Here is a 27515-nt window from a genome sequence, read left to right as displayed (position 1 = left end):
ACAACTTCACTGAGAAGGATGACGTGGCTCTGTATCGCACTGTTTGTGGGAATTTCCTGTATACAAAATGGCTGCCCTTTCTCCCACAATAACAATAACGACACGGCCTAACCAACAGGTCACTGGCATTAAACATTCTGAGGCACCCTGAGTAAAGGAGCTGTACAATCGCAAAACATTTTTTATGCCTTTTGACACTAGCATAAATACTGCAATCCCTGCAAAATAAATATTTATCTGTTTTTATTCTCACCTTTCTTTAAAAATCCAATCGACTATTTACACAACAAACAATTTTTCACATTATAAACTCAGCAGTGAAACAGGTCCTCATTCAGTGAAAGAGAAACATTCAGTCATTTCATTGAGATGTGTTTCTGACTTCAGACCAGCCCCAACAGAAAGTAATGATCTGTGTGAAGGTCACAAACACAGCTCCTTACTCAACCCCAACACACACATCCAAAAGTTACATTAAAACCCTGCATTTGGTGCTGGATATGATCTGAAAGCTTTATTGGATACCAGGTGGGGTTAGACATCATGGGGATATTCTTCGGTGATATAAAGACTTAGACACTGCTCCTTTTCACTTACACTAAGGTTCATTCTATCCCGAAGTGCAAATGTTGAGGTTTGGTCTCCCCAGATCATGACAAACTTCCTTATTCAGCAACTCCCCTGAGAACTCCACTTGGTCCCTCCTGATCCCTTCAGTCCTCAGCTCATTTCACTTGCCCATTTCCTGTTGTAACCCAGTCACCAGACACCCCGTGCTGACCTCAATTCCCGCCCTTTTCCTTCCCTCTCCAAGTGATCGGTCCCTCCAAGCCCCCACAACCCCCAACCCTGAGATGTCTTGTTTTCTGACTCCCTCCCCCATCACCCCATGCAGTCAAATTAAAACCTCAGAAACCCCAGAATGAAACCCAATGTTATTCAATAAGAGACCCTCACAGTCTGCTGTCTTTCTAACCCATCATGCCTTCAACCGCGTCACCCTTGGGGTGGTGTGTATCGTCCTGGGCAGGGCCGTGGAGGGAGATGTGTGCACTCTCTCAGTTCCAGAAGACCACGTTCCAGAGCAGGAGCCAGCAGGGGTAGATGAAGAAGACAACAAAGGGGTAAATGATGGAGCTGTACAGATGGTGATCGAGAATGGACTCAGCCACAGCCTGCAGGAGGAGCTGCCAGCACTCCAGCAGAGTGATAGGGTATTCGGCCAGTTCATGGTACAGGTAAATACACATCAGCAAGATAGTGATCGGCGACATCAGGATAAGGAACAGGGCTTTCAGCGTCCTGTGGAGGGGGCAGGCAACAAAGAGAGGCACTGTCAAAATCACAGTCAGGTTCGAAATGTTTGTTCCCAAGTCAAGGGAAAAGCTCTGAACTCACTTGGAATACAAACATCCAATAATTAATACTGCAAACTGTTTGAAGATTGAAAATCTAAGCAACTGGTTAAAAATTATCCCTTTTTTACAGTGTCATTTTCAGAGGAATGTGAAGGTTGTGCTGTACCCAACCTAATTATAATTAAACACCAGGAATAGGAGCAGAGTTCTTACGAAGTTGGATTAATTTTTAATTCAGGTGTGGGTCGCAGGGATTGCTGCTGCATTGATTGTCCACCCTTCGTTGCTCTTAAAGTGGTGTTGGTGGTGAACTTTCTTCCAGAACCACACGTGTGGGTGAACACACCGTGCTGCTGTGGGGAAAACCCACGCAGAAACATGGACTACTGAGTCAGAGACACCTGTTCGAATCCCACTACAGAAACAGAGTGCATTTAAATCTGGACTAAATATCAGGAATGAAATGATCTGATCCATCTCGTCCAGTTTAGGGAAGGAATGCTGCTATCCTGACTTGGTAAATAAAAACAAATTGTACTGGAAAGTATTCAATATTGAGGAATGCAGGAACTGTGTGTAAAAAACACTATTTGGATAGAGGGAACAATCACCTTTCTAAATATTCATTGATAAGATTGTGAATGTGGCTGGGCCAGAGTTTATTCCAAAGCCTGAACTGAAGGGGGCTGTGAGCTGCTGCCTTAATCTGTTAAAAATCACACAACACCAGGTTATAGTCCAACAGGTTTAAAGCGACGCTCCGAAAGCTAGTGTGCTTCCAATTAAACCTGTTGGAGTATAACCTGGTGTTGTGTGATTTTTAACTTTGTACACCCCAGTCCAACACCAGCATCTCCAAATCATTCTTAATCTGCTGTAGCCTTGAATTCTATCGCCTTCCTGACTTGGGTCATGTGGATAGTAGACAGGCTCTGGGGAGTCAGGAGCTGAGAGACTCTATGCTGTATTCCCACCCTCTGACCCTCTCTTGTTGTCACTGAAATAATATGGCGAACCTAATTGAGTTTCTGATCAATGATAACCCCCCAGGATGTTGATAGTACGGGAATCAGTGATGGTAACACCATTAAATATCAAGGGGCGGTGGTTAGAGTGCCTCTAATTAGTGATGGCTATTGTCTGGCATTTGTGGGGCGTGAATGTTACTTGTCACCCCAAGCCTGGATATTGTCCAGATCTTGTTGCATTGGAGCACGGACTGTTTCAGTATCTGAGGAGTGGCGAATGGTGCTGAACACTGCAATCATCGGCGAACATCCCCACTTCTGACCTTATACCTCAGAGTCCCTGCAGCGTGCAAACAGGCCCTCGAGTCCAACAGGTCCACATCAACCCTCTGGGGTAACCCACCCACACCAATTCCGCTACTCCAGATTTCCCCTGACTAATGCACCTAACCGATAGGTCCCTGAACACTGTTGGTAATTTTGCATGGCCAAGCCACCTAACCTGCATATTTTTGGATTGTGGGAGGAAACTGGAGCACCTGAAGGACACCCACACAGACACGGGGAGAACGTGCAAACTCCACACAGTCGCCCGAGGCTGGAATTGAACCCGGGTCCCTGGCGCTGTGAGGCAGCAGTGCTAACCACTGAGCCACCATGCCGCCCTGATGAGGGAAAGTCATTGATGAAGCAGCTGAAGATGGTTAGGCCGAGGACACTACTCTGAGGGACTCCTGCAGAGATGTCCTGGAGCGGGGATGACTGATCACCACCCACCCACTCCCCAAGCCCTATCCAATCGACCCTGCCACACGGATTGGATTGGAACTGCGGCTGTTTTCCCTGGAGGCTGAGGGGTGACTTTATAGAGGTTTATAAAATTATGAGGGGCATGGATACGATAAATAGACAAAGTCTTTTCTCTGGGGTCAGTGAGTCCAGAACTAGAGGGCATAGGTTTAGGGTGAGAGGGGAAAGATATAAAAGAGTCTAAGGGACAACTTTTTCACTCAGAGGGTGGTACGTTTATGGAATGAGCTGCCAGAGGATGTGGTGGAGGCTGGTACAATTACAACATTTAAGAGGCATTTGGATGGGTATATGGATAGGAAGGGTTTGGAGGGATATGGGCTGGCAGGTGGGACAAGATTGGGTTGGGATATCTGGTCGGCATGAGAGGGTTGGACCAAAGGGTCTGTTTCTGTGCTATACATCTCCATGCCTCTATTATCCTGGATGAGCGCTCTCCCCCCATGTCCCTTACCTGTGGGGTGCAGGCTCAGCGAGGGCAGCTGCTGGGACGAGGGTCACAGCCAGGATGAAGCCCAGAGAGAAGTTGATCAAGGTGATGCAGCCCAGCAGGAGAGCCAGGTATAGGACAGAGATCAGCTTCAGAGTCATCCAGCCATGGGCAGCCAACTCAGTCGGCAAGCCACTGTCGGGAAAACAACACAGCACACAGGCTCCACGTCAAGGCACAACACCCAGCAACTTCACAGGATCAGACCACCCACCGCCACCCCTCCCACTGTGTCTGCTGGTTCACTGAAACAGGCCCTCAGTAAGACCAGGCCTCGCCCTTCCCTCCCTCCCACACAGCTCTGCTTGCCTTCTGGAAGGGCTTGTTGAATGGGCTCCGGCTGCCCTTTCTGACAGTGCCTGCCTCATCACAACAACCCACACAGTCAGGACATTCTCGGCAGAAGGACACATGATGCTGCAGCTGTTTGTCTGCACATGGTGTCAGCTTCAGCTCAAAACCTAGCAGCCATTCGCTGGCTCATTTCACAGGACATTACCACCACCAATCAGAATCTACCTGACAACCAATCAGCATTCTCCCCTCGTACACCAAAATTCTCTCTTTACTGTGTAGGGGTGTTCTGGTGAAGCGTCCCGTATCATCAAAGGACTAAGAATATTCACCATTCTACCCCTGTCACTGATTCCAGTGGCCTGCTCTCTCTCTCTCGTGACTGTCCTGATTTCTCTCTCTCTCTTGTCATGCTTGTTCCCTCCGTACCTGCGTGTGTGTGTGATTGCCCTCGGCCGGACGCTGTGTCCTACCTCTGGGTGTTGTGGGGCAGTGCCAGTCCGGCCACGTAGATTGCAATGGAAGTGAGTACGACAGCTTCAGTGTCCGAGACGGGGAAATGGTCTGTCGCTCTTCCCTGGCACAGGAGTGGCACGTAGTAGAGGGCAAGACCCATGACATGGCAGATAAAAATCGGAGTCATGATCGACAGGAAACTTGGTCTCACATTCTGGAGTGAAGGAACAGGAGTGATTACAAACTCAACAAACCTTGGGGGGGGTGAACTACAAACTCAGAGGGACTGCGACAGAGTACGGGTGCACCCCATTCGCCAGGTGTCAACCCCAACCTCTCAGTCTGCCCGGTCAATGACTGCCCGATCGGGGCACCGTTTGGATTACCGAAGGGGGTGGGGGAGGTGGGGGGTGACAATGGATCGTGCACAGCAACATCCCAGGAGCAGCCATGTCAGTGACAATCAGGTTGCTACCCCTGAGGACAGGGAGGGGAGGGGGAAAATTGGGTTTGGGCGTCACTTGGCTCACCTGATCCCCGCCCCCTCCCTCTCCCACCCCACCCTGGGCCCTCCACTGAATGATCCCAAATTCCTCTACCCTGGGACACAGCCAGGAATACTGTGGGTGGCACGTTTAATTGAGGTATTCCAGAGGGTTATTGGATGGCCATTTGTATTGAAGTGGTGTGCTGGGATATGGAGAGAAGGTAGGAGACTGGCGCTCGGTAACCATGCTCAGTGCAGGCCCTCTGAGCCGAATGGCCTCATACTGCACTGCAACAATTCAGACTCTTTGAAGGGATGAGGCACGGAGGCCCAAAGGGCTGTACCCCTCCCCTTCATCCCGCTCAGTGAGGGTCACATTCGGGGCTTGAATTCGCAGCCTGACCCCTGTGGTGCCCATACTGACCCTGCCCTCCCCCCCTCACCGTCACCCCCGCCCCCCTCCCTCCCCACACACACTACCTCGTTGGCACAGTCCTGAGTAGAGACGGGAACCTTGGACAATCGGATCCACAGGTCAAGAGCGTGAGGAAGACATTGAGGAAAACTCTCGTAAACAAACTGCTCAGTGGCGGCGACTCGCTGCAGAAAGACCTGACAATCCGCAGCTAACATTCCCACCCTCAGCACATCACAAACTACAACACAGCAGCTGAAGGACAGTCCCAGCTGGCATGGCAGCCAAAACACTGATTCAACAAACTGCAAGACTCGAACGCCCCGATCCTGTGTGTTAGTTGCACTGACAGAGTCCTGCTCTTTTTCCAGACATTACTGAGCAACTCTTTCTCCAGTGGGACATGGGCTTAGTGCCTTATTCAAAAGACAGCACCTCCAGCAATATACCGCTCCTTCAGCGTTGACCCACCAACAGTGCGGCACTCCCTCAGCACTGACCCTCCGACCGTGCGGTGCTCCCGCAGCGCTGACCCTCCGCCCGTGCGGCGCTCCCGCAGCGCTGACCCTCCGCCCGTGCGGCGCTCCCGCAGCGCTGACCCTCCGCCCGTGCGGCGCTCCCTCAGCGCTGACCCTCCGCCCGTGCGGCGCTCCCTCAGCGCTGACCCTCCGCCCGTGCGGCGCTCCCTCAGCGCTGACCCTCCGACCGTGCGGCGCTCCCTCAGCGCTGACCCTCCGACAGTGCGGCGCGCCCTCAGCGCTGACCCTCCGACAGTGCGGCGCGCCCTCAGCGCTCACCCTCCGACAGTGCGGCGCTCCCTCAGCGCTCACCCTCCGACAGTGCGGCGCTCCCTCAGCGCTCACCCTCCGACAGTGCGGCGCTCCCTCAGCGCTCACCCTCCGACAGTGCGGCGCTCCCTCAGCGCTCACCCTCCGACAGTGCGGCGCTCCCTCAGCGCTCACCCTCCGACAGTGCGGCGCTCCCTCAGCGCTCACCCTCCGACAGTGCGGCGCTCCCTCAGCGCTCACCCTCCGACAGTGCGGCGCTCCCTCAGCGCTCACCCTCCGACAGTGCGGCGCTCCCTCAGCGCTCACCCTCCGACAGTGCGGCGCTCCCTCAGCGCTCACCCTCCGACAGTGCGGCGCTCCCTCAGCGCTCACCCTCCGACAGTGCGGCGCTCCCTCAGCGCTCACCCTCCGACAGTGCGGCGCTCCCTCAGCGCTCACCCTCCGACAGTGCGGCGCTCCCTCAGCGCTCACCCTCCGACAGTGCGGCGCTCCCTCAGCGCTCACCCTCCGACAGTGCGGCGCTCCCTCAGCGCTCACCCTCCGACAGTGCGGCGCTCCCTCAGCGCTCACCCTCCGACAGTGCGGCGCTCCCTCAGCGCTCACCCTCCGACAGTGCGGCGCTCCCTCAGCGCTCACCCTCCGACAGTGCGGCGCTCCCTCAGCGCTCACCCTCCGACAGTGCGGCGCTCCCTCAGCGCTCACCCTCCGGCAGTGCGGCGCTCCCTCAGCGCTCACCCTCCGACAGTGCGGCGCTCCCTCAGCGCTCACCCTCCGACAGTGCGGCGCTCCCTCAGCGCTCACCCTCCGACAGTGCGGCGCTCCCTCAGCGCTCACCCTCCGACAGTGCGGCGCTCCCTCAGCGCTCACCCTCCGACAGTGCGGCGCTCCCTCAGCGCTCACCCTCCGACAGTGCGGCGCTCCCTCAGCGCTCACCCTCCGGCAGTGCGGCGCTCCCTCAGCGCTCACCCTCCGACAGTGCGGCGCTCCCTCAGCGCTCACCCTCCGACAGTGCGGCGCTCCCTCAGCGCTCACCCTCCGACAGTGCGGCGCTCCCTCAGTGCTCACCCTCCGACAGTGCGGCGCTCCCTCAGCGCTCACCCTCCGACAGTGCGGCGCTCCCTCAGTGCTCACCCTCCGACAGTGCGGCGCTCCCTCAGCGCTCACCCTCCGACAGCCAAGCTCTTATTGAAAGATGGAGAGACGGGATGAGATGATGGCCTAGTTCAGTATGCTCTCTGGTGGAAGGAGCAGCAAGGTTAATAACATGAGTTTGAAAAGGATATTCTGAGCAGCAGGATGAGGATCAGGAAGACAAAGGCGGGCATGTAATATCCAATGGAGACAAACCGTGAGAGAGATGGGAGCAGGTAGAAGAAGTAGGATTGGTGCAGCTTCTCCAGGAGGTTGTTCAGCTTCCTCACCATCCCCTCAAACACCCTACAGCACAGAGAGACTGCAGTCAGTACACCATCCCCTCAAACACTCTACAGCACAGAGACTGCACTCAGTACACCATCCCCTCACACACTCTACAGCACAGAGACTGCACTCAGGATACCATCCCCTCACACACTTTACAGCACAGAGAGACTGCACTCAGTACACCATCCCCACAAACGCTCTACAGCACAGAGAGACTGCACTCAGTACACCGTCCCCGCAAACACTCTACAGCACAGAGAAGTTGCAGTCAATCCACACAGGTTTCATTAAGCAGGGTAACTGGTTAGTGAAATCAGAGATTAAACTGGGCAGCTAATTAGTGAAACAATATCAGGTGGTCATTTAGTGAGGGAACAAATAACCAGAACACTGGTTAGTGATAATTGTAATCAACTACACTACTAGTTAGTGAGTGCAACAGTTAACCAGATTGCTCATTATTGAAAGTGTCAGGTAACTAGACTGCCGGTTAGTAAAGTTAGTGAGTAATGAGGCTGCTGGCTAGTAAATGGAACGATGAACCAGGAACACAGTTGGTAAAGATCTTGAATAACCATGATGGATCTTGAAGGAAGCTACTGACTAGGGAACTCATTGTGAAGGTAACGAGTAACCAGGGTGCAGTTTCGTGAAGGCAGTGGTTAAACAGGCTGTCAGTTAGTGAAGGTAACAATTACTCAGGTGGCCAGATAGTGAAGTTAATTATTATCCAGGTTTCTGGTTAGTGTAGATAACCAGTAACCAGGTGGTCGGTTCATGAAGTTCATGATTACCCAGGTTTCTGATTAGTGCAGATTACCAGTAACTAGCAGTGACACTCACTTGCCGACAGTGACCATGTCGAACTTGTACTGACGGAAGCTGTTGATGCCGCGGATGGTGACTGCCTCGATGTGGTATCGCAGGAAGAGGCCGTGGTCTCCCTGGGATTTCCCAGAGCCCTGTTTCAGCACCATCAGCAGCATGGTGTGCAGTGAGTGAAGATAACCCTCCAGGGTCTCTCCGTCCAGGCGCGGTAACTGCAATACACCACAGGCCAGCATCATATACCAGACTCACCAGGTCCCAGTGCACAGTCCTTCAGCAACACCCAACCCGTCTCCCTATCCCTGCTGCATCCTGCTCCCCTCCCCAGTGCCCCCCACCTCTCCCCCGTGTCCTGACCCAATCCCGCTCCCCTAGCCCACTCGTCGCTCCCACTGCTGCATCCCATTCCGCCCGGCCCCTGTCCTGCTCATCCACCCTGGGTACCCCACCCACTGCTCCCTACCAGCCCAGAAGCTCCAGTTTCTAAAGTTGTGTCAGCCCTCTGACTCAAGTGAGCTCAGCCCTGGTGGTGACCCTTCCCTCCCCTCACTCCCATTGGGGCTGGGAGGACCTACCTTGCCCTGGATGGTACACAGTACCCCATTCTTCTGGCAGAATGATGTGAAGAGGTTCACCAGGTCCAGATTTGGCAGCTGCCCATTCAGCCCCTCGACACTGATATCGAAGCTGGTCACGACGTCACTGCTGATCTCAATGGTGATGGCGGCCTGGATCGATCCGGCACGGCCTTCCATCACCGACGAGTTAATATCTGCACCGAGACAGAAACCTCTCAATGGCCGCAATAATTCAGGCTGACAATCCCACTGCAGTACTGAGGGAGCGCTGCTCCGTCGGAGGGACAGCGCTGAGGGAGCGCCGCACTGCCGGAGGGTCAGTGCTGAGGGAGTGCCGCACTATGGGAGGGTCAGCGCTAAGGGAGTGGGCACTGTCGGAGGGTCAGTGCTGAGGGAGTGCCGTACTGTCAGAGGGTCAGTGCTGAGGGAGCGCCGCACTGTCGGAGGGTCAGTGCTGAGGGAGCGCCGCACTGTCGGAGGGTCAGTGCTGAGGGAGCGCCGCGCTGTCGGAGGGTCAGACAATTTGGCTGCAGACTTTCGTGGCAGCAGCAGGAAAGTGCTCTGGGAGGATTTGAAAAATGAGCCGAGGCAGAGGGAGCTTCCCTTACCTGTCACATTGACATCGTGGTAAGCTTCGAGCCAAGCCTCCATCCCAATCATGTCATGTTCATTGAAAAGGAAGATGATGTCCTTGGCCCAGTGAATCTGACCTGGGACAGAAACAGTATCAGGAAATGTTCAACACACAGCAGCAACCATCCACTGATAAACTCCCTGTCTCACTGTCACAAGGGCAATGGGTGTGGGGTTAGCTACTTGGCTGTTTGAAGACCATTCCCCAGTCAATCAGCTGCAGCAGCACAGACTGCACTCAGTCCAAGAGTTAATCCCTCATGCCCTCCCCCAGCTGAGTGGGCCCAAACCACCTCCCCACTGAACACAGTCGAAAGGAGCTGGTGTTCAAAACATATCAGAGCCCCCTCTGCGCCATCCCCATCAAACACTCCCAGGTCAGGGACAGCACAGGGTTAGATACAGAGTAAAGATCCCTCTACACTGCCCCCATCAAACACTCCCAGGACAGGGACAGCACGGGGTTAGATACAGAGTAAAGCTTCCTCTACACTGTCCCCCACCAAACACTCCCAGGACAGGGACAGCACGGGGTAAGATATAGAGTAAGGCCCCCTCTGTGCTGTCCCCATCAAACACTCCCAGGACAGGGACAGCATGGGGTTAGATACAGAGTAAAGCTCCCTCTACACTGTCCCACTGGGGAGTGTCGGGGGGGGGGGGGGGGGGGGGGGGGGGGGGGGGGGGGCAGGGGGTGAGGGATTGATGGGGGTGAGGTGGGAAAGAGTTGTTGGGAGGGGTGGGGTGGGGTGGGGTGGGGGTCAGGGCTGCAGGCAGTGTCTGCGAGGCGCTCCCCTCCCCTCACCTCGGAAATATGAAGCCAGAGCCAGGAGCAGGCCAGCTGCCTGGCTGTTCTGTCTGATCCCGACTGGAGTGCTCAGCACGATCGATTCTGTACTTGCCGCCCTCGACGCCCGAAGAATTCCGTACACGTTGGTCCCTTTCACCATCTGTGGTTTCAACGGGAAAGTGGGAATAAGTGACTCCTGGCAGAGTATGGTACAAACAGCAGCGGATCATCCCTGGGATCACTAATTCTCCTGACACTCCCAGTGGCACAGACCGTAGAACCCAAACACCTGCCTCTTTAAACTGTCCACAATTATTATCATCAACCTCTTTGAACTTGTTACTCCTTCTAAACCAAAAAAATCCAACATGGATTTAATTGTTAAACTATTATTTCATAATTAAATCTGTAACAAAACATTTTAATTCCCTGTACTTTATGGTATTTCTGAGACTCAGTACAAATATAATTTCTCTCTCACTTCTCTCCTTGTTCTCTTTTTCTCTTGTCTCCCTTTTCTTTCTGTTCGTTCACGGGATGGGAGCACCACAGGGTGGGCCGGCATTTACTCCTCATCCCAGAAGGAAGTTAAGAGTCAGCCACTTTGGTCTGGGTTAGGAGTTACATGTCAGTCAGACCAGGTAAGGATGGCAGCTTCCTTCCCTCAAAAGGTAACTCTCTCCGCTCTCTCTGTTTATATTAACATCCTTCTACTGTTTTTTTTTGATGTGTGACCAATAATCTTTCCATTGTGATTTTTGACGTCTCTCTCAAAGGACCACTTGAGAATCAAACGACTGCACAATTTAACCAGCAATTTGTTTGCGCTGTACCAGCAGCTTCTCTCAGCAAAATTACAACAAACTTTTTGTCCATCCAACACCCGGATGGTCAAATATTCCGCATCGTCAAGAGGTCCACATAAACAATGTAAAAACACACACAAGTAATAGAACCATAATGCAGGGGGTGTATACTGCACTGTTATAACGTATTTACAACATAGGCCACTGAAATAATAACGCAACTTTGCCTGAAATAAAACTAACAGCAGACAGCCTTATCACTCACACCCTCTACTGGGTACTTGGACATTGAGGTATTTGAGGAGAAATTGACTCGAAATCAACTGTTGATATTTTACAGAATCGAATCCCTACAGTGTGGAAACAGGCCCTTCAGCCCAACAAGTCCACACTGACCCTCCAGAGAGTAACCCACCCAGACCCATTGCCCTACCCTATTACTCTACATTTAGCCCTGCCTAATGCACCTAACCTACACACCCCTGAACACTATGGACAATTTAGCATGGCCAATTCACCTGACCTGCACATCTTTGGATTGTGGGAGGAGACCGGGAGGAAGCCCACGCAGACACGGGGAGAATTTGCAAACTCCACACAGTCTCCGAGGAAGGAATCGAACCTGGGCCTCTGGCGCTGTGAGACAGCAGTGCTAACCACTGAGCCACTGTGCTGCCCCTTTCTCAATATTTAAAATGATTTCTCCCCTCCCCCTCTTTCTGTGAATGACTTTATAAACTTGATTTTGTGTGGCCATTTAATTGAACAACAAGTATATTTACACTGAGGTAAATAAAACTATACTAACTGGACAGAATAATACAGTAAACTTCTTGACATCTGCTTATCCTGACTTGGCCCCACAGTGGTGGGAAGGATGAAGCAGCAGAGTACCCAGGGAAGCAGGCAGTGTGGAGAGAGAAGCGTACTGACTGCTGAGACTGCCTCCAGACTGTATCACTGTGCTTTCACCCAGCTGCCTAATGTTACAAGGGTCAGTTACTTACATATCTCTCCCGTATCTCGTCGGGGAAGGGGAGAGTTCGCGAGAAGGTCTGGGTATGGGTCTCCAGCCCCAGGCCACTCATGGTCTTCACAAGCCATTCCACAGGCATCTCCCTGAAGTGAAGGAAAGGTTTGCAGTTAGAACAGGACACCACTGTGCTCAAAGCTTATTTTCAACTCTGAACTCTCTGTACACACTGTCACCTTTTCCAGTTCCAGCTGACAGCTCTGCACCTCCGCCCCAGTAACCCCCATCCAATGACATCCATCCCACTTCCAAACTATTCAGATATCTGACCTAGCAGCAAACCAGACGCCCAAACCTCAAACCCACAAGAGGAACGTGCAGTGTACAAATAGGCCACTCAGCCCCCCAGCCTATTCTGCCATTCTAGACTTTGATATTCTACTCCTAGCCCCAGATCCCTTGATATCATAATCAACTAGAAATCTATCCGTCTGTTCAGACCTTACTGAATGAGTGAGCTTTCACAGCTCTCTGGGGTAGAGAAATCCAAACTTTTACCCTGACAGAAGATGTTCTTCCTCATCTGGCCTTCAATGGATTATTTCGAGACTGTCCCTTGTTTCTTGAGCCCACGGCCAGGGCAAAATTTCTTTCTGAATCGACTGTTATTGCTTTGAGAATGTTGTAAATTTGGGTGCCTTTCACTGCTAAATTTTGAAGAATATAGGCCCAGTCGTCCACTTGAGAAATCAATCTGAACATCTGCTGTTCCTGTAGCAAGTATGACCTTGGGCTGAGGAATTAAGACAGCACTGCACTCCAAGTACAATCTCACTAGTATTCTCTACAAATGAAGCAGGATTTGTTTGCTCCTGTTCTTATCATCTTCCAATAGAACATAGAACAATACAGCACAGAACAGGCCCTTCGGCCCTCGATGTTGCGCTGACCTGTGAACTATTCTCAGCTCGTCCCCAACACTATCCCAAAATCATCCATGTGCTTATCTAAGGATTGTTTAAATCTCCCTAATGTGGCTGTGTTGACTACATTGGCAGGCAGGGCATTCCACACCCTTACCACTCTCTGAGTAAAGAACCTGCCTCTGACATCTGTCTTAAATCTATCACCCCTCAATTTGTAGTTATGCCCTCTCGTACACGCTGACGTCATCATCCTAGGAAAAAGACTTTCCCTGTCTACCCTATCTAATCCTCTGATCATCTTGTATGTCTCTATCAAATATCCTCTTAGCCTTCTTCTTTCCAATGAGAACAGGTTCAAGTCCCTCAGCCTTTCCTCATAAGACCTTCCCCCCAGACCAGGCAACATCCTGGTAAATCTCCTCTGTACCTTTTCCAATGCTTCCACATCCTTCCCGAAATATGGCGACCAGAACTGTACACAATATTCCAAGTGTGACCGCATCAGCGTTTTGTATAATTGCAGCATGATATTGCGGCTCCTGACCTCAATCCCTCTACGAATGAAACCTAACACACTGTATGCCGCCTTAACAGCACTATCCACCTGGGTGGCAACTTTCAGGGATCTATGTACATGGACTCCAAGATCCCTCTGCACATCCACAAGCACAGCAATATTCATGCTGTTTGCTGCACCTACATTCTGGCCTTCAATGACAGGTTCCTTTGGACATCAACACTTCCCATTCTCTCATAAGAAATACTCTGCTCCTCAGTTCCTTTGACCCAAGTGTCTCATCTCACACTACACAGATATTTCCCATGTACTCTTATTCTTGACTACTCACTTAGTCTTCTGCTCCCTCCGCCTCTGAGCTTACTTTTTCAACCAGGATTCCCGCCCACCTCCAACACACTCCATCCACCTGGACACCCCAGGCTGGCCTATTACCTGCCCTCGACCTCTTATTTCCAACTGCCGCCAAGACATTAACCGCCTCAAACTGTCTACGCCCTTCCCCCACTCCAACCTCTCACCCTCACAACCCGCAGCCCGCCACTCTGCTCCAAACCCAACCAAAAAAAAAAATTATCTCCCCACCTCGGAAGCTCCCTGCCTCATTCCAGATGAAGCCCGAAACGTGGATTTTCCTGCTCCTCAGATGCTGCCGAACCTATTGTGCTTTTCCAGCACCACTTGAATCTTGACACTGATCTCCAGTACCTGCAATCTCACTTTTGCCTACTCACTCAGTCAGTTGAAATCCCCCGGAGACCTCTTTGCCGCCCTCTCGTGACTCTCACTCCCACCAGGATTTGTATCATCACCAAATATGGAAATGTTGCAACTGGCCTCCAAATCTCAGTCGTTGTTACAGATGATGAAACGCTGGGTCAAAGCATTGATTGGTACAGTATCCCACTGGTCACAGCCACAGTACCCCACCGGTCACAGCTACAGTATCCCCACCGGTCACAGCTACAGTATCCTACTGGTCACAGCTACAGTATCCCCACCGGTCACAGCTACAGTACCCCCACCGGTCACAGCTACAGTACCCCCACCGGTCACAGCTACAGTACCCCCACCGGTCACAGCTACAGTACCCCCACTGGTCACAGCTACAGTATCCCCACTGGTCACAGCTACAGTATCCCCACTGGTCACAGCTACAGTATCCCCACTGGTCACAGCTACAGTATCCCACTGGTCACAGCTACAGTATCCCCACTGGTCACAGCTACAGTATCCCACTGGTCACAGCTACAGTATCCCATTGATCACAGCTACAGTATCCCCACTGGTCACAGCTACAGTATCCTACTGGTCACAGCTACAGTATCCCCACTGGTCACAGCTACAGTATCCCCACTGGTCACAGCTACAGTATCCCACTGGTCACAGCTGCAGTATCCCACTGGTCACAGCTGCAGTATCCCATTGATCACAGCTACAGTATCCTACTGGTCACAGCTACAGTATCCCCACTGGTCACAGCTACAGTATCCTACTGGTCACAGCTACAGTATCCTACTGGTCACAGCTACAGTATCCCCACTGGTCACAGCTGCAGTATCCCATTGATCACAGCTACAGTATCCCACTGATCACAGCTACAGTATCCCACTGATCACAGCTACAGTATCCCACTGATCACAGCTGCAGTATCCCCATTGATCACAGCTACAGTACCCCCACTGATCACAGCTACAGTACCCCCACTGATCACAGCTACAGTATCCCCACTGGTCACAGCTACAGTATCCCCACTGGTCACAGCTACAGTATCCCCACTGGTCACAGCTACAGTATCCCCACTGGTCACAGCTACAGTATCCCCACTGGTCACAGCTACAGTATCCCCACTGGTCACAGCTACAGTATCCCCACTGGTCACAGCTACAGTATCCCCACTGGTCACAGCTACAGTATCCCCACTGGTCACAGCTACAGTATCCCCACTGGTCACAGCTACAGTATCCCCACTGGTCACAGCTACAGTATCCCCACTGGTCACAGCTACAGTATCCCCACTGGTCACAGCTACAGTATCCCCACTGGTCACAGCTACAGTATCCCCACTGGTCACAGCTACAGTATCCCCACTGGTCACAGCTACAGTATCCCCACTGGTCACAGCTACAGTATCCCCACTGGTCACAGCTGCAGTATCCCCACTGGTCACAGCTGCAGTATCCCCACTGGTCACAGCTGCAGTATCCCCACTGGTCACAGCTACAGTATTCCCACTGGTCACAGCTACAGTATTCCCACTGGTCACAGCTACAGTATTCCCACTGGTCACAGTATTGTTTTCACTGGTTGGGCATTTGAAACTGGTGGATATAGCTACATAATGAGAGGTCACTCTGTTAAAACTAAGGTAGAAAGAAATGTCTTCTCCTTGGTCAGTGAATAGCTGGAGAGTTGAGAAATTCCATCCTTTACAGAGTTAGAGTCATACAGCATGGAAACGGGTACTTTGGTGCTACTTGTCCATGCTGACTAGATCTCCTAAATTAATCTAGTACACTTGCTCACACTATGCCCACAATTCTCTAAACTCTTCTTATGTCCCCATCCAGATGCCTTTTAAGTGTTGTCATTATACCAGCCTCCACCACTTCCTCTGGCAGCTCATTCCATACACGCAACATCCTCTGCGTGAAAAGTTACCCCTTAGGTCCTTTTAAAATCTTTCCCCTCTCATGTTTCCGTGCTGTATGACTCTATGGCGAGGGACGGGTAATAAATGCTGGCCAGCCAGCGACGCCCTTGTCTCTTAAACAAAAGAACACCACCTCTGGAAGGTAGATCATGGGAACCCTGGGGAATTGTCCATTTTCAATTTTTAACCTTCCATTAACTTTGCCAACATTACTCTTTTATTAATAATCATCTTTCCCATTTTATTAGAATTCTTTGGGGAGGACACAGAGAAGACAAATGGGATGTTGGCCTTTCTTCCAAAAGGGAGTGCACTTTCAAAGTTGGGAGGTTTTGCTAAAACTACGAAAGGCCCCAGTCAGAGCACAGCTGGAATACCGTGGGCAGTCTGGGGCCCCTTTTCTCAGGAAAGGGAGATTGACAATGGGGGCTGTCCAGAGAAGGTTCACTCGGCTGACCCTGGTTATGGAGGGACTGCCTGATGAGGGGAGGTGGAGTAGGTTGGGCCTGTAACTTGTTGGAGTTTAGAAGATTGAGAGGTGACCTTATTGAAAATTCGGGGACTTGCCAGGGGGAGATGTGGAGAGGTCGTTCCCCCGTGTGGGAGAGTGGAAGGGACATCACCTCAGTGTAAGGGGGTCACCCATTTCAGACAGAGATGGGCAGGTATTTCTTCTCGCGGGGGGGTAGTGAATCTGTGGAATTCTTTATCTCAGAGAGCTATTGAGGCTGTGTCATTCAGTACATTGAAGGCTGAGAGAGACAGGATTTTAATCATTGGAGGAATCAAGAGTTATGGAGAAAAGGCAGGAGACTGGAGCTGAGGATGATCAGATCAGCCAAGACCTCATTGATTGGCAGCGCAGACCAAATGGTACACTTCTGCTCCTGTTCCTTATGGTTAGTCCCTTCGTTCTTATGAATCCCTTGGATCTTTATTTCTGGGAATCTTTGTATATTTGTTGGTGAAAGCAGGCATTATCCAATTATTCACTTACATTTCCCTATTTCCCATCATCCATCGTCCTGACTTTGCCTTTGACAGATCTCCAATGATAAGTCATTGCTAATCTTTTTCTTTTTTGCATATCTTCAGAAGCTTTTACAGCCTGTTTTTATGTTTTGTACTAGTTTACCCTCTCATTGTATTCTCCCTTGCTTTATTAGTTCCTTGGTTCTCATTAACATTGATTCCAGCCCACCCTGTTCAGTTATACCCACTGCCAGTCTAAACTCATTCCTGGATAAACAGAAATATGAGCTCCCACCTTCTCAGGTCACACTCGTCAAACAATGGCTCCAGCTTCTCTTACCCGGCCTTTTTCCCATGGGCGGAGAATTCCCGGGCATAGGACAGTGCCCTGTCACCATAGACAAAGTTCTCGTCCACCATGGTGGAGCCCATGGCATTTTCCGATGTGTACATTCGCAGGATAAAGGGTTCAAAGGCCAGGCCCATGAACCAGGAGACCCCAGCGATGTAGCACATGAAGCTGCAGCAAGGAGAAAACACAGAGAGAATCAGAAATAGCTGATCTTTAACCAACAGATCATCCCCTCATCAGCAAAAAGAGCAGTCAACTTCAGCAAATAAACAAAATCACCATCCACCCCATCAAACACCGGCAAGACAGGGACAGCACAGGGTCAGATACAGAGTAAAGCTCCCTCTACACACTCACCCCATCAAACACCTGCAAGACAGGGACAGCACAGGGTCAGATATAGAGTAAAATTCCCTCTACACTGTCACCCCATCAAATACTCGCACGACATGGGCAGCACAGGGTCAGATACAGAGTAAAGCTCCCTCTACACCAGACCTGGGCAATTTACGGCCCGCGGGCCATATCCGGCCCTTTGGTCAGTTCCTGTCTGACTCGCATGAGGTCAATCTCAAATTAGAACATAAATGCAAAAGTATTTACGCCATGCACGCAATACAACTGCGTTGCTGTTGTTTTGAAAAGGATGCTTTTTTTTATTTACGTACGGACGCACATGCGTGTGTATGCGTGCGTGTGTGAACAGCTACAAGTGATGCTAGTTGGCTCGCCCACAAAATGTCAGTTCATGCCAAGACAAGTTATGCCACATCCCACAAAATCGCCAGAAACAGCAAATTGTTTTCTGATGGAGAGTTTATTACGAAGTGCTTGTTGGACTCTGCAGAACTAATATACCCAGTGAAAAAGAAGGCATTTGAGAATGTGTCCCTCTCCCGACGCACTGTAACGAGAATGACTAGGGACATCGAGAGAAATCTGGAGCTTCAGCTGCAGCACAGAGCGGTCAACTTTGACTTTTTCTCCTTGGCTTTGGATGAGAGCTGCGACGTACGTGACACAGCCCAGCTACTCATCTTCGTACGTGGGATAACTACGGACTTTAAAATCACGGAGGAGCTGGCAGCCATGCAGTCAATGAAAGGAACAACAACTGGTAATGATTTGTTCAGGGAGGTAAATGCCTGTTTGGACACGTTGGGACTAAAATGGGACAAACTGGCGGGTGTAACAACAGATGGTTGTCCAAATCTAACAGGAAGAAATGTTGGACTCTTGAAGAGAATGCAGGATAAAGTGACAGAAATTGACCCTGAACAGAGATTGGTATTTTTGCATTGTATTATACATCAGGAAGTGTTGTGTAAGTCAGTGTTAAAAATTAGAGCTGAAAAATGTGCTGCTCGAAAAGCGCAGCAAGTCAGGCAGCATCCAAGGAGCAGGAGAATCGATGTTTTGGGCATAAGCCCTTCATCAGGAATGAGGAGGGTGTGCCAAGCAGGCTCAGATTAAAGGTAGGGAGGAGGGACTTGGGAGAGGGGCGTTGGGAATAAGATAGGTGGAAAGAGGTTAAGGTGAGGGTGATGGGCGGAGTGGTCAGGAAGAAGATTGCAGGTCAAGAAGGCGGTGCTGAGTCTTAGGGTTAGGACTGAGAAAAGGTGGGGGAAGGGGAAATAAGGAAACTGGAGAAATCAGCATTCATCCCTTGTGGTTGTAGGCGGAAGATGAGGTGCTCTTCCTCCAGGCATCGTGTTGCCATGGTCTGGCGATGGAGGTGGCCAAGGACCTGCATATCTTTGGCGGAGTGGGAGGGGGAGTTAAAGTGTTGAGCCACGGGGTGGTTGGGTTGGTTGGTCCGGGTGTCCCTGAGGTGTTCTCTGAAACGTTCCGCAAGTAGGCGGCCTGTCTCCCCAATGTATAGGAGGCCACATCGGGTGCAGCGGATGCAGTAAATGATGTGTGTGGAGGTACAGGTGAATTTGTGATGGATATGGAAAGATCTCTTGGGGCCTTGGAGGGAAGTGAGGGGGGAGGTGTGGGCACAAGTTTTGCATTTCTTGCGGTGCCGGGAGTGGAGGTTGGGTTGGTGGGGGGTGTGGACCTGACAAGGGAGTCATGGAGGGGTGGTCGTTCCGGAACGCTGATAGGGGAGGGGGTCTGTTTGACCACCAGGGATATATTTCCCTCCCCTCCCCTATCAGCGTTCCGGAAAGACCACTCCCTCGTCAGATCCACACCCCCCACCAACCCAACCTCCACTCCCGGCACTTTCCTCTGTAACTGCCTTCTTGACCTGCAATCTTCTTCCCGACCTCTCCGCCCCCAAAACCTCTCTGGCATATCACCCTCACCTTAACCTCCTTCCACCTATCGTATTCCCAACGCCCCTCCCCCAAGTCCCTCCTCCCTACCTTTTATCTTAGCCTGCTGGACACACCCTCCTCATTCCTGAAGAAGGGCTTATGCCCGAAATGTCGATTCTCCTGTTCCTTTGATGCTGCCTGACTTGCTGTGCTTTCCCAGCAAAACATTTTTAGGCTCTGATCTCCAGCATCTGCAGACCTCACTTTCTCCTGGTGTTAAAAATTAACCACGTGGTTGATGTTGTAACTAAAATAGTTAACTTCATCAGAGCAGGAGCTTTGAATCACAGGCAGTTTGTTGCACTTTTGGAGGAAAGTGAGACTGAACATCGTGACATAGGCTACCACCCAGCTGTCAGGTGGCTCAGCCTGGGCAAAATGCTGCAAGGTGTATGGGACCTGAGGGAAGAGATTCAAGATTTGTGCGTGAAGAAAGGGAATGGCATTCCACAGCATTCAGATGCAGACTGGATTGCAGACCTTGGTTTTGCTGTTGATGTGACTGCACTTATGAATGAACTAAATGTGAAGCTGCAGTGCAAGGGCCTTTTTGTGCATAAAATGTACAACTTGGGGAAGGCTTTTATGAGAAAGTTGCAGCTTCTCTCAAGTCAAATGGAGGACAACATTCTCACCCACTTGCCAACACTGAAGGAAGCCGCACCTTCAGCTGATTACCTCCACAGGTACTCATCTATGTCAGAGGCACTGCAGGGTGAATTTTCAAGGCAATCTCAAGACTTTAAAACGGTTGAGAATGAAATGCACATGATTTTTTTTCCCCATTTACATGGAGAATACACCTAGTTATGGTCAGCTTGAACACAGTGACCCACAGTCTGACACACTTCTGGCAGAGTACTTTAGGTCAGTTTCACTGCTTGATTTTTACTCTTCCCTCAAAGAGGAGAACTTTCCACACATGAGGAGACATGCTCAGAAGATTGTAGTCCTCTTTGGATCTAACTATATATGCAAACAGACATTCTCAGTGATGAAGTTCAACAAATCCAAATTCAGATCCTCTATCACTGATGATCACCTCTCAGCTGTCCTTCGTATATCCACCTCAGACATTCAACCAGACTTCAGTGCACTTGTTCAAGCCCAGAACAGACTGGATTTTTCTCACTAAACAAGTAAAATGAACTGAAAAACATCAAGGAGTATACTTAAGAGGGAAATCAGGAAGGCAAAAAGGGGACATTAATCAGCTCTGGCAAATGGAATTAAGGAAAATCCAAAGGGTTTTTACAAATATATTAAGGACAAGAGGGTAACTCGGGAGAGAATAGGGCCCCTCGAAGATCAGCAAGGCAACCTTTGTGTGGAGCTGCAGATACTAAATGAATATTTTGCATCAGTATTTACTGTGGAAAAGGTTATGGAAGATATAGACTGTAGGGAAATAGATGGTGACATCTTGCAAAATGTCCAGATTACGGACGAGGAAGTGCTGGATGTCTTGAAATGGGTAAAGGTGGATAAATCCCCAGGACCTGATCAGGTGTACCCGAGAACTCTGGGAAGCTAGGGAAATGATTGCAGGGCCTCTTGCAGAGATATTTGTGTCAGCGATTGTCACAGGTGAGGTGCCAGAAGACTGGAGGGTTGGCAAACGTGGTGCCACAGTTTAAGAAGGGTGGTAAGGACAAGCCAGGGAACTATAGACCAGTGAGCCTGATCTCAGTGGTGGGCAAGTTGTTGGAGGGAATCCTGAGGGACAGGATGTACATGTATTTGGAAAGACATGGACTGAATAGAGATAGTCAACATGGCTTTGTGCATGGGAAATCATGTCTCACAAACTTGATTGAGTTTTTTGAAAAAGTAACAAAGAGGATTGACAAGGGCAGAGTGGTAGATGTGATCTATTTGGACTTCAGTAAGGAGTTCGACAAGGTTCCCCATGAGAGACTGATTAGCAAGGTAAGATCTCATGGAATACAGGGAGAACTAGCCATTTGAATACAGAACTGGCTCAAAGGTAGAAGACAGAGTTTGGTGGTGGAGGGTTATTTTTCAGACTGGAGGCCTGTGACCAGTGGAGTGCCACAAGGATCGGTGCTGGGTCCTCTACTTTTTGTCATTTACATAAATGATTTGGATGCGAGCATAAGAGGTACAGTCAGTAAGTTTGCAGATGACACCAAAATTGGAGGTGTAGTGGACAGCAAAGAGGGTTACCTCAGATTACAACAGGATCTGGATCAGATGGGCCAATGGGCTGAGAAATGGCAGATGGAGTTTAATTCAGATAAATGCAAGGTGCTGCATTTTGGAAAAGCAAATCTTAGCAGGACTTATACACTTAATGGTAAGGTCCTGGGGAGTGTTGCTGAACAAAGAGACCTTGGAGTGCAGGTTCATAGCTCCTTGAAAGTGGAGTCGCAGGTAGATAGGATAGTGAAGAAGGCGTTTGGTATGCTTTCCTTTATTGGTCAGAGTATTGAGTACAGGAATAGGGAGGTCATGTTGCGGCTGTACAGGACATTGGTTAGGCCACTGTTGGAATACTGAGTGCAATTCTGGTCTCCTTCCTATCGGAAAGATGTTGTGAAACTTGAAAGGGTTCAGAAAGGATTTACAAGGATGTTGCCATGGTTAGAGGATTTGAGCTATAGGGAGAGGCTGAACAGGCTGGGGCTGTTTTCCCTGGAGTGTCGGAGGCTGAAGGTTGACCTTACAGAGGTTTACAAAATTATGAGGGACATGGATAGGGTAAATAGAAAAAGTCTTTTCCCTGTAGTCGGGGAGTCCAGAACTAGAGGGCATAGGTTTAGGGTGAGAGGGGAAAGATATAAAAGAGACCTAAGGGGCAACTTTTTCACGCAGAGAAGTGGTATGTGTATGGAATGAGCTGCCAGAGGAAGTGGTGGAGGCTGGTACAATTGCAACATTTAAGAGGCATTTGGATGGGTATATGAATAGGAAGGGTTTGGAGGGATATGGGCCGGGTGCTGGCAGGTGGGACTAGATTGGGTTGGGATATCTGGTCGGCATTGACGGGTTGGATTGAAGGGTCTGTTTCCATGCTGTACATCTCTATGACTCTAAAAGCACTTATTGCTTTTTGTATAGAGTTGTTTGTAATACTGAACAGTAATGAAACAACTTTTCATTATTGGTTTGTGAGATTAACACGTTAAAAATAAAATACTGAAATTATTGTTTTTAATGTTTATTTCTTCTATATTTTACCTACTCCACAATTTCATATCTTTATTGTAACAGAATATCCTTATTCTCTTGATTATAAGTTTCAGTGCAAAACTGTATAATTTAGTACTTTTTACAATGGGAGAAAATTAATACTGAGCAGAATTATGTTCAACTTATTGTTGGTTCGGCCTTCCAACACAACTCCGGTTTCTCATGTGGCCCCTTGGAAGAATTAATAGCCCACCCCTGCTCTACACTGTCCCCCCATCAAACAACCGGAAGACTGGGACAGCATAGGGTCAGATACAGAGTAAGGCTCTCTCTACACTGTCACCCCATCACCACCCGCAAGACTGGGACAGCATAGGGTCAGATACAGAGTAAAGCTCCCTCTACACTGTCACCGCATCACCACGCGCAAGACTGGGACAGCATAGGGTCAGATACAGAGTAAAGCTCCCTCTACACTGTCACCGCATCACCACCTGCAAGACTGGGACAGCACAGGGTCAGATACAGAGTAAAGCTCCTTCTACACTGTCCCCTCAAACACTCCCAGGACAGGCCCAGTATGAGGTTAGATAGAGTAAATGTTCCTTCACTTGTAAAGGGATTAAAGAGTATGGACAGAAGGCAGGAACAAGTGACTATCTTGCATGGTGCAGTAGGCTTGAAGGGCTGAAAGGCCTCCTCCTGCTCTTAGTTTCGCGGTTTATTTCCTACCCGAGCCCACTATTACACTGCTACTCACCACAGCGGCGTGTTCATCCTGGTGAGCAGGTTTGTCAGCACCTGCCGGCGGTTTGGATCGGAGAGCAGACCCATTTCTGCAACTTGACTCCGTGACACTGGAGGAAGAGGCACACTGCGGCTATACTGACATGTCCCCACTCTGAAATCAAACGGAAGGAAGGAAAGGCAATGATTAACATGGTAAGGTTTAATCCTTAGGGTATGGGTCAGTGATGTCATTGTGGCTGTGGTCTTGGATGAAGAGATGTACATGTAATTCGTGTTTAAAATATCAGATATTAATATTTATTAATATCAGATATTTCCCACTCCATGTTATAGGTTGTTCAGCTACTGTACAATGGACATGAGATTAGAAATGTGTATATTTTAGATTGTATGCACAGAGTAGATGGGAAGGCAGTGGTAGTGGGGGAAGGTAGTAATGCCAATCCAGAACGCCAGGCAAATGATCTGGGTTCGAATCCCATTGGGACCGTTGGTGAAACATGAATTCAATAATAAGTTAGACCAATGGCAATCACGTAACTATTGGGGATTGTCTTAAAATCCCATCTGGTTTACTAATATCCTTTAAGGAAGGAAATTATAGAATCCATTCAGTAGGCAAAGAGACAACCCTCCACCCTATCCCCACATTTCCCTTAACCAATCCACCTAACCTGCACATCTTTGGATTGTGGGAGGAAACCGGAGCACCCGGAGGAAACCCACACAGACATGGGGAGAATGTGCAAACTCCACACAGTCGCCTGAAGCTGGAATTGAAGAAGAGTCCCCGGTGCTGTGAGGCAGCATGCCACACTTCTGCACTTATGCAGGACCAACTCTTAAATGTCCTCAGGGCAGTCAGTTCAACAATAATTCAAAATAAATGTTGCTGGCAAGGCCAGAATTTATGTCCCAAGAACAGAACCAAAATGATATCAGTGAGCGTATTTTGGTGGGGTGGGGTGGAGTGGAGTGGTTGGGGCTGCCGTCCTTAGAGCAAAGGAGATTTTTGATCAGTTTACAAGACTATTGTAGGTTTCAGAGCTTAAAAATGTGTTGCTGGAAAAGCGCAGCAGGTCAGGCAGCATCCAAGGAGCAGGAGAATCGACGTTTCGGGCACTGCTGCGTTTTTCCAGCAACACATTTTTAAGCTCTGATCCCCAGCATCTGCAGTCCTCACTTTCTCCTATTGTAGGTTTCAGTAAGGTAGAGGAATAAAAGCTGTCCTGAGTGGTTGAAGGGAACATAGCGTCACCATTTAGACAAGGCACAACGGGAGCAGGAGGAAGAATTTTCTTTTTATACACTGAGTGGAAACAACCCGGAAATCTCTGCCCATGAGGGTGGTAAAGTGGAGACGTTGAATGAATTTGAAATGAAATTAATCGGCAGAGGTACAGGGATTGAGCAGGAGAGGGGAGAACTTACTAGATAACACTGTGGGGGGATAACATGGGATTTGAAGGTGTAAATGACTCGATATCATAGGTACACACAATAACTGGGAACAGCTGAATATAACATTAAAGGGGCTTCAAAGGGGTAGGCACAAAGCATGGTATCATTACAGCTTTCTCACAGATAAACCTGTAAAAGATACAACAGCCTGCAATTCTGTGGGAACTTTAGTCTACTGTTGCTGAGGCCAGTTTAAGCAGCTTTGTGAACAGATTCGGTATCTGCTGTAGCAATGTAGCAAGTTTGAGTATAATCAGAAAAGCAACATTTTCAATGTGCCCTGCAAAGAGCTGTGTACAATTATCTCATCCAGCAAATATTCTTCAGTAAATCGTCAGTGATTCCCAGGACTCAAACCAGAACATCCGATAATGTTCAACGTCAGGGCAATGGAGATATCAGGTAGAGTCCTGTAATAGACCACACGGGGCAATGGGGATATCAGACAGTACCCTACGTTGCAATCTCTTGCTGCAGTTACACAGGGTCCCAGTGAGGTCACACCTCAAGCGTTATGTGCAATTTTGGTCTTCTCGAGTCAGCATGGAAACAGATTTTTTGGTCCAATCAGTCCATGCCAAACATAATCCCAAACTAAGCTAGTCCCACCTGCCTGCTCCTGGCCCATATCCCTCCAAACCTTTCCTATTCATGTATTCATCCAAATGTCTTTTAGACATTGCAATTGTATGCACATCTATCACTTCCTTGGGAAGTTCATTCCATACACAAACCACCCTCTGTGTAAAAGATTTGTCTGAATCCAGCACAGGTCCACCAGACTGATTCCTGAAGAAGGGCTTATGCCCGAAACGTCGATTCTCCTGCTCCTTGGATGCTACCTGCCCTGCTGCGCTTTTCCAGCAACACATTTTTCAGCTCTGATCTCCAGCATCTGCAGTCCTCACTTTCTCCTGACTCCTGAGATGGCAGGACAGACATATGAGGAAAGACTGGACATGTACTCACTGGAATTCCACTGGTTGGTGGAATCTCATAAAAAACATATAAAATCCTGATGGGACTGGACAGGCTAAATGCAGGAAGAATGTTCCCGATTTAGGGGAAGTCCAGAACAAAGGGTCACAATCTCAGAATAAGGAGTAAGATATTCAGGACTGAGATGAGGAAGAATTTCTTCGTACAGTCATAGAGATGTACAGCACAGAAACAGAACCTTCGTTCTGATTTGTCCATGCCAACCAGACATCCCAGTCTGACCTATTCCCATTTGCCAGCATTTGGCCCACATCCCTCTGAACCCGTCCTTTTCATGTGCCCATCCAGATTCCTTTTAAATGTAACCTTTCCCCTCTCACGTTATGCCTGCTAATTCTTGACTGCCCCACCCCAGGGAAAAGACCTTGCCTATTGTTTTTAGATTAGATTAGATTAGATTCCTTACAGGATGGAAACATGTCCTTACCGACCCTCCGAAGGGTAACCCACCCAGACCCACTTCCCTCTGGCTAATGCACCTTACACCACGGGCAATTTAGCATGGCCAATTCACCTGACCCGCACATCTTTGGAGTGTGGGGGGTGGGGGGAACCTGAGCACCCGGAGGAAACCCACACAGACACAGGGGGAGAATGTGCAAACTCCACACTGACAGTTGCCTGAGGCTGGAATTGAACCTAGGACCCTGGTGCTAACCACTGTGCCTATCCTACCCATGCTCCTCATGATTTTATAATGGGGCTGGTTCACTAGATATATTCAAGAGGGGGCTGGACGTGGCTGTTGCAGCTAAAGGGATGAAGAGGTTTGGGGAGAGAGGGCGGGAATGGGATAGTGAGATTGCATGATCATAGTGAATGGTAGAGCAGGCTCGAAGGGCCGAATGGCCCACTCCTGCGCCTATTTTCAATGTTTACCCCTCACAAGGGCAATGGGGATATAATGACAATCCCCTGTGGGTCTCCAGGGGCAGAGGTAGGGTCAGGGGGGGTGTCAGCCCCCCCCTGTGATGCCCCTCACAGTCGAACATTTGTGGGTGGCGGCGGGAACGGTTTGATGGGGACACAGTCAGACCGCGGGTTCCCACGACATCGCCTCAGCCAGCACGGGCCTGGCCGCCGGTGGGGTTAGGGAAGAGGCGGGTTTTAACCTCAGCCCTCACTCACCCCGAGCTGGGAAACTGCCGCCGCTCCTTTCCCGCCCCCCTCGAACTGACACCTCCCGCCTCAGACCGGAAGCCGCTCTCCACCCGGACAGTATACCGCCGCGCACAGATTTCCGGTCTCCACGACAACAAGATACAAATAGCGGCAAGAGCTTCCCTCCAGGTAGAAAGGTCAAATCGATTGC

At 49.9% G+C, this 27515-nt stretch overlaps 1 protein-coding gene across 1 annotated transcript; it reads right to left on the bottom strand.

Moving 5' to 3' along the window:
* Nucleotides 1-228: 228 nt before the first annotated feature.
* On the bottom strand, nucleotides 229-27406 carry gpaa1 (glycosylphosphatidylinositol anchor attachment 1). The gene is made up of 13 exons (XM_060825678.1): nucleotides 27332-27406; nucleotides 23754-23894; nucleotides 17505-17684; nucleotides 12131-12242; nucleotides 10333-10477; nucleotides 9503-9604; nucleotides 8892-9088; nucleotides 8332-8528; nucleotides 7350-7503; nucleotides 5344-5406; nucleotides 4394-4590; nucleotides 3591-3761; nucleotides 229-1302 (listed from the first exon to the last, which is right to left on the bottom strand). Exons 2-13 carry the CDS (start codon nucleotides 23825-23827, stop codon nucleotides 1059-1061), a joined length of 1836 nt encoding a protein of 611 aa, XP_060681661.1. The 5' UTR covers nucleotides 23828-23894; nucleotides 27332-27406; the 3' UTR covers nucleotides 229-1058.
* Between the last annotated feature and the right edge of the window lie 109 nt (nucleotides 27407-27515).

The sequence above is a fragment of the Hemiscyllium ocellatum genome, chromosome 5 (genome assembly GCF_020745735.1).
Source record: "Hemiscyllium ocellatum isolate sHemOce1 chromosome 5, sHemOce1.pat.X.cur, whole genome shotgun sequence".
NCBI classification, from domain to species: domain Eukaryota; kingdom Metazoa; phylum Chordata; class Chondrichthyes; order Orectolobiformes; family Hemiscylliidae; genus Hemiscyllium; species Hemiscyllium ocellatum.
Note: the sequence above shows the minus strand (reverse complement) of the source record. Positions and strands in the feature narration are given on the sequence as shown.